Source organism: Salvelinus sp. IW2-2015, linkage group LG9, assembly GCF_002910315.2.
Source record: "Salvelinus sp. IW2-2015 linkage group LG9, ASM291031v2, whole genome shotgun sequence".
Lineage (NCBI taxonomy): Eukaryota > Metazoa > Chordata > Actinopteri > Salmoniformes > Salmonidae > Salvelinus > Salvelinus sp. IW2-2015.
Window position 1 is genome coordinate 31,537,351 of NC_036849.1, and position 7,522 is coordinate 31,544,872.

At 43.9% G+C, this 7,522-nt stretch overlaps 1 protein-coding gene across 1 annotated transcript in view; it reads left to right on the forward strand.

The window, feature by feature from the left end:
- LOC111968948 (MAM domain-containing glycosylphosphatidylinositol anchor protein 2) overlaps positions 1-7,522 on the forward strand; it is a 249,599-nt gene that overhangs the window by 79,158 nt on the left and 162,919 nt on the right. The window contains exons 5-6 of the mRNA XM_023994932.3: positions 717-849; positions 6,544-6,813. Coding sequence (XP_023850700.1) covers positions 717-849; positions 6,544-6,813 — 403 coding nt within the window. The remainder of the gene's footprint in view (positions 1-716; positions 850-6,543; positions 6,814-7,522) is intronic.

A 7,522-nucleotide genomic window follows, 5' to 3' on the forward strand; every position in this document is an offset into this window, starting at 1 on the left:
TCAAAATACATTGAGTCCTCTTAATTTACAGCATTTCCCTCACTCAGACAGCAAGACACTTGCGAAAGTTGCCTAATTAGCGGGAGGGAACGGCTCAGAACGGCTGTCAGTCAAAAGCCGTACAGCGCCAGAGCTCTGACGTTATGTATAACATGTTGGTGTACAGCCACTGCGTTCCATTATAGGTGTTTATCAGTGCCCAAATATGTCATTTTCAACCCGTATATGGGTAGGAGTGTAAAGGGGTAATAAATACTTACAAGTCACCCAAGTACTGGAGCATGCCTTTAATTAAGAACATAAGTAAGATAAGTAGAACATTGGAAGTATGTTGCCAGTGCCACAAAGATGGAGGTATACACGAGGGCAGACAAAACAGATGTTGTTGTTAAAATAATTGATGTGTGTATTAATAGCACATGTATGCATCTTGACATTTGTTCCAAGCGCACCGTTTCAAGCACATCCAAATAGACAGCTAATGAACTTAATGAATTGGAAAGCTTGGTATAAAGATAATACTCCTCGTTTGAAGACGGGGAATGAGCCCATTGTTGAAACGCTGCCAAGGAAGCTCTTTGATGTGTGTGAGATGAAGAGACGAGGTCAGTACCACTGCTATCTTACCCTTTTGTAAGACACATTAAGAGCGAGAGGCCTGGGCAAGGCGGTGCAGCACAAGGCGGTGCAACACTGTGTTTCTTTCTGAGTTGCAGGGGGAGACCAAGATTCTAAAGCTGAAGAACCTTCGACCTCAGGATTACGCCAACTACAGCTGCATCGCCTCGGTCCGGAATGTGTGTGGTATCGCCAACAAGAATGTCCTCTTCAAACTCTCCAACAAAACAGGTAAAGCTTTGGGGCGGCTGAGAACCCTGCTTCGTATTGTTTAGCACTCAAACTTCAAGGATCCACAGATTCCGTCATGAATTGCGATAAGCACCCGTTGTCTCTCTTAATTATAGTCAATTCATCCCGGCTTTATCCAAAACCTCTCCATTACAGCAAGTAAATCTGCTGCAAGGAGACAGGTGTCTCAATGTACAACCAAATTAAGTGACTGTAATTTAAAAAGGACTGCAGCTACTTGACACTAGAAACACAATTTGTGACTTTTAAGAGGTTCGGGGCCACTTGATTAGGCCCCATCCTTCCTTACCTTCTCCTGAGGTGGGAAGATTTAGCTGATATTTAGATTTGGTTGCGTAGTAGCAGTTGTCCTCTCCATTGGCCAGATGTCTCTACATTAACTCCTGATTGCTCTCCAAGTTCCCCTAGGAGACACCGCCATTCATGTTCCGGGGATATACAGTGCATTTGGAAAGTATTCAGACCCCTTGACTTTGTCCACATTTTGTTACGTTACAGCTTTATTCTAAAATTGATTAAATCGTTTTTTCCCCCTCATCAATCTACACACAATACCCCATAATCACAAAGCAAAAACTAGTTTTGAGACATTTTTGCAAATGTTATTAAAAATAAAATAAACAGAAATACCTTATTTACATAAGTATTCAGACCCTTTGCTATGCGAATTGAAATTGAGCTCAGGTGCATCCTGTTTTCATTGATCATCCTTGACTGTGGTAAATTAAATTGATTCAACATAATTTGGAAAGGCACACACTTGTCTCTATAAGGTCCCACAGTTGACAGTGCATGCCAGAGCAAAAACCAAGCCATGAGGTCGAAGGAATTGTCAGTAGAGCTCCGAGACAGGATTATATCGAGGCACATATCTGAGGAAGGGTACCAAAAAATGTCTGCTGCATTGACAGTCCCCAATAACACAGTGGCCTCCATTATTCTTAAATGGAAGAAGTTTGGAACCACCAAGACTCTTCCTAGAGGATACCCCAAACAGAAGCCATGGATTCCAGGCAACATTCGCACTGAGCTAAATCAAATCAAATCAAATCAAATCAAATTTTATTAGTCACATACACATGGTTAGCAGATGTTAATGCGAGTGTAGCGAAATGCTTGTGCTTCTAGTTCCGACAATGCAGTAATAACCAACAGTAATCTAACCTAACAATTCCACGCTACTACCTTACACACACACACAAGTGTGAAGGGATAAAGAATATGTACATAAAGATATATGGATGAGTGGTGGTACAAGAACGGCATGGCAGATGCAGTGGATGGTATAGAGTACGGTATATACATATGAGATGAGTACTGTAGGGTATGTAAACATAAAGTGGCATAGTTTAAAGTGGCTAGTGGTACATGTATTGCATAAAGATGGCAAGATGCAGTAGATGATATAGAGTACAGTATATACATATGAGATGGGTAATGTAGGGTATGTAAACATTGTATTAAGTGGCATTGCTTAAAGTGGCTAGTGGTACATTTTTACATAATTTCCATCAATTCCATTTTTAAAGTGGCTGGAGTTGAGTCAGTATGTTGGCAGCGGCCGCTAATGTTAGTGGTGGCTGTTTAACAGTCTGATGGCCTTGAGATAGAAGCTGTTTTTCAGTCTCTCGGTCCCTGCTTTGATGCACCTGTACTGACCTCGCCTTCTGGATGATAGCGGGGTGAACAGGCAGTGGCTTGGGTGGTTGTTGTCCTTGATGATCTTTATGGCCTTCCTGTGACATCGGGTGGTGTAGGTGTCCTGGAGGGCAGGTAGTTTGCCCCTGGTGAGCGTTCTGCAGACCTCACTACCCTCTGGAGAGCCTTACGGTTGTGGGCGGAGCAGTTGCCGTACCAGGCGGTGATACAGCCCGACAGGATGCTCTCGTTTGTGCATCTGTAGAAGTTTGTGAGTGCTTTTGGTGACAAGCCGAATTTCTTCAGCCTCCTGAGGTTGAAGAGGCGCTGCTGCGCCTTCTTCACAACGCTGTCTGTGTGGGTGGACAAATTCAGTTTGTCCGTGATGTGTACACCGAGGAACTTAAAACTTTCCACCTTCTCCACTACTGACCCGTCGATGTGGATAGGGGGGTGCTCCTCTGCTGTTTCCTGAAGTCCACAATCATCTCCTTTGTTTTGTTGACGTTGAGTATGAGGTTATTTTCCTGACACCACACTCCGAGGGCCCTCACCTCCTCCTGTAGGCCGTCTCGTCGTTGTTGGTGATCAAGCCTACCACTGTAGTGTCATCCGCAAACTTGATGATCGAGTTGGAGGCGTGCATGGCCACGCAGTCGTGGGTGAACAGGGAGTACAGGAGAGGGCTCAGAACGCACCCTTGTGGGGCCCCAGTGTTGAGGATCAGCGGGGTGGAGATGTTGTTACCTACCTTCACCACCTGGGGGCGGCCCGTCAGGAAGTCCAGGACCCAGTTGCACAGGGCGGGGTCGAGAACCCAGGGTGACTGTAGACCCTGCCACATACCTCTTGTGTCTGAGCTGTTGAATTTCGACTCGATTTTGTCTCTGTACTGAGACTTAGCCTGTTTGATTGCCTTGCGGAGAGAATAGCTACACTGTTTGTATTCGGTCATGCTTCCGGTCACCTTGCCCTGGTTAAAAGCAGTGGTTCGCGCTTTCAGTTTCACGCGAATGCTGCCGTCAATCCACGGTTTCTGGTTTGGGAATGTTTTTATCGTTGCTGTGGGTACAGCAGGGTAGAGCTGCCGCTTTCAAGGTGCGGGACTCTAACCCGGAAGCTAATAAGAAATCCTGCTATGCCCTCTGACGAACCATCAAACAGGCAAAGCGCCAACACAGGACTAAGATTGATCCGTACTACACCGGCTCTGACGCTCGTCAGATGTGGCAGGACCTGCAAACTACTAGACTACAAAGGGAAGCACAGCTGCGAGCTGCCCAGTGACACAAGCCTACCAGACGATCTAAATCACTTCTATGCTCGCTTCGAGGCAAGCAACACCGAGGCATGCATGAGATCATCAGCTGTTCCGGACAACTTTAAACAGGTCAACATTCACAAGGCCGCTGGGCCAGACGGATTACCAGGACGTGAGCTCCGGGCATGCGCTGTCCCAACTGGCAGGTGTCTTCACTGACATTTTCAACATGTCCCTGATTGAGTCTGTAATACCAACATGTTTCAAGCAGACCACCATAGTCCTTGTGCCCAAGAATACTAAGGTAACCTGCCTAAATGACTACCTACCCGTAGCACTCACATCCGTAGCCATGAAGTGCTTTGAAAGGCTGGTCATGGCTCACATTAACACCATTATCCCAGAAACCCTAGACCCACTCCAGTTTAAGGAAGGCCCTAAAAATTGTCAAAGACCCCAGCCTTATTTTAGAATAAGGCTCTTATGCAACAACAAAACATTCAAGGGGTCTGAATTCTTTCAGAATGCACTGTATATTCCATATTCCTAAGTAAATACCCAGTGGCCCCCTAGCGCTGCTCTGGGGCTCCCTCGATGCCTGTTGTTGTTCCCCAATGATGACCTTTGGCCGTTCTGCGATCTGCATTTTTCTCTGTGATGCTTCAGCCACACATAAGACCAATAATGATAAAGGTCCCAATACACCGCCCTGCATGTTTCCTGCTCTGTCCCTTTCCCCCGCAAACCACATTGATTGAACTTACAGTGTGCGTCAACAGGCTAGCTTATGCCATGCTTTTATAGACATGTATCCCACTACTAGGAATGGAGAAGCCATGTGCCTATGGATATCCCAGCTAGCACATTTGGTTCCTTGGAAGTTATGGGAACGTACGTTTTTGGTTTTCCATTAGTTCTGGGAACGAAGCCATAATGTTTTTTTAAACATTCTGACAATGTAACAGAAAAGGTTCTGAGAACGTTTTACTATGGTTCCCTGAAAGTTTTCCTAGGAGGTTTTATTTACATTCTGAGAACGGAAATTCTGAGAACATTCTCTAAATGTTGTGAATGTTTTAAATGAAATGTAAAGGCTTTTTGGAGGTTTTTGAAATACTTCCTTAAAAATGTACACTGAATGTTTCAATAAGACTTTTAATAACACTGCTAGCTTAGTTGAACTCTTTTGAACTCCAAGCACAGATGGGACACATGGAAATATATTTCTTCGGCATTTTATTGTGACACAGCATCAGTGAGATTGTAAACATATGATCTTCTGTTCTCTATCCGTGGAATTAGTCCACTGTGCCACAAGGATGGAGCTAACAATCCTTTTTTTTTTTTTATTCATACAAAGCTGTTCATTGTAGTCTATTCAAACAGACCCCATTTTAAAGGAAACTAGCACTCATTGAACACACCTGAACACACTTAACAAGATGTAGGATAGAGAGTTTTGTTGACGCTGAGAACGGAATGAACATTCTTAGAACATTCTTTGAATGTTACAAAAGTTTTTTTTTTTTTTAATTGCAACAGAAGAAAGTTCTCTGAATGTTCTGAGAACATTACTTTAAATAGAACCACGAGGAAACCTGTAGGAAACGTTATGCTGAAGTACTGAAATTCCCACAAAAAAACAATGTTTCTTAAGGTTCTCTGAACATTCTGTGAACATGAGGAAACCTGTATGATACGTTATACGTTACGGAACAATATCCAAAGCCAAGCAACTACCCTGCACCATTCCCAGATCCCTGTGGGAAGGTTATATGCAAAATAACCATAAGACAACCATGCTTACACCAAGCTCTAAGAAACATATGGTTCTCAGAACATTATGTGTTTGCTGGGTTATGAGCTTACACCCTAATACCAACTATATAGCTACACTATAGAACCAAATGTCAACTAGGATATTGGTTTTCAGGAAACAGAAAAATCATATGATTGACTTTCTATCAGATTGGACGTTGTGACAAAGGTACCATTTCAGAGCATCATTAAGAGGTAAATACTACGCCGTTTACAGCAGTTACAGTACCTATTGACTTGTTTGTTGACTATTGACACATTTCTCAGGGACAGAGGTACGTAACATACAGTAAATGGTATTGTAATGTGGGATGTGCCAAATAACGAGGAACAATTGTTCCGCTGATTTATCGTCCCTGATTATTTGTACAGATTTCACAGTTGTGTGCATTTGAATTTCGAAGGGGAGGGGACATTTGGCCCATAGACTTGGCAGAAACACACAAAGAGAGAGAGGGTGGAGCTACCTCCCTGCTTCCGCCACTAATTCTAGTTTCACTTTTCATACCTCTCGTCTAAAGAACCTAATTGAGTTGCTGGCAGGTGATTTTAATTCCGCTTTTTTTCCCGAGATCACTTATTAACATTGACACAGACATAAAAATGTAAAAATTCTGATAAAAAAAACTGGTACAAATACACCTTATGGAACAGCAAGGACCATGAAGAGACACACATACAGGTACAGACACACGCATACGCACACAAGCACACACACTCTACACACACGTACATTATAATATTGTTTTATGGTGGTATTATACATGTTGTATTGTAGATATATAGTGGTGTAATAATGTTATATGATGTACTGTTTTATCTTTTGTTTTATATGTAATGTAAGTGCCTTAATGTGTTTGGACCCCAGGAAGAGTAGCTGCTGCCTTGGCAACAGCTAACGAGGATCCCTAATAAATACAAATATAATGCATTCTATTTTAATCTTGTGTTTTCAGCATCCCCCACCATTAAACTGCTGGTGGAGGACCCCATCGTGGTGAACCCCGGGCAGACCGTGACCCTGGTGTGTGTGACCTCCGGGGGTGATCCCACACCCACACTCACCTGGGTGCACAGCGCGGACGAGCTGCCCAAGAAGAGCGTCCTTAACGGAGGGACCCTCACGTTGCCCGCCATCTCCATAGAGGAAGCAGGCGTTTACAGCTGTGTGGCCAGCAACAACGTGGGCAACCCGGCTAAGAAGTCTACCACCATCGTGGTCCGAGGTAAGGCCCTGGAGGTATAGGGTAATAGGTTGATCTCCGATAAGCTCTCAATTATTGCCATTTATACCGAATAAGCTCCCAAAATATTACCAAAATATTCCTTAGGTAGCCTAAGGAAAAGCCTAGCTAGGATGATCCAAGGGCCAAACTTTCACATCATTCACACATTGAGGTCAATGGAAGATTTGCACAAACATTCACACATATCTCAAGTTAGAATTCAGGCCTTAATAAATGACCCAAGGTAGTATCCATTCTATAAGGTCATATCAGATATGTATTGTTTAATTGAATGTGTGAAGAATGCTTGTAAACTGGTGTATTCAGACCAAATATATCACCAGTGTGTGTTTGATTCCCCACTAATAGCCTTGCCGCTGGGCTGTGTGTGTTATCAGTGAAGGACTATCTAGTACAGGGATATAACGACCCTTGACCCTCGGGGGACAATGAGGAAAATGAAAGAAAAGAAACACAGGCTTACTGTTTGGTGCTCCCAGTAGTATTCCCAGTAGTGCTCCCTGTAGTGCTCCCTGTAGTGTTCCCAGTAGTGCTCCCTGTAGTGTTCCCAGTAGTGCTCCCAGTAGTGCCCCCTGTAGTGTTCCCAGTAGTGTTCCCTGTAGTGTTCCCAGTAGTGCTCCCAGTAGTGCTCCCAGTAGTGTTCCCAGTAGTATTCCCAGTAGTGCTCCCAGTAGTGTTCCCTGTAGTG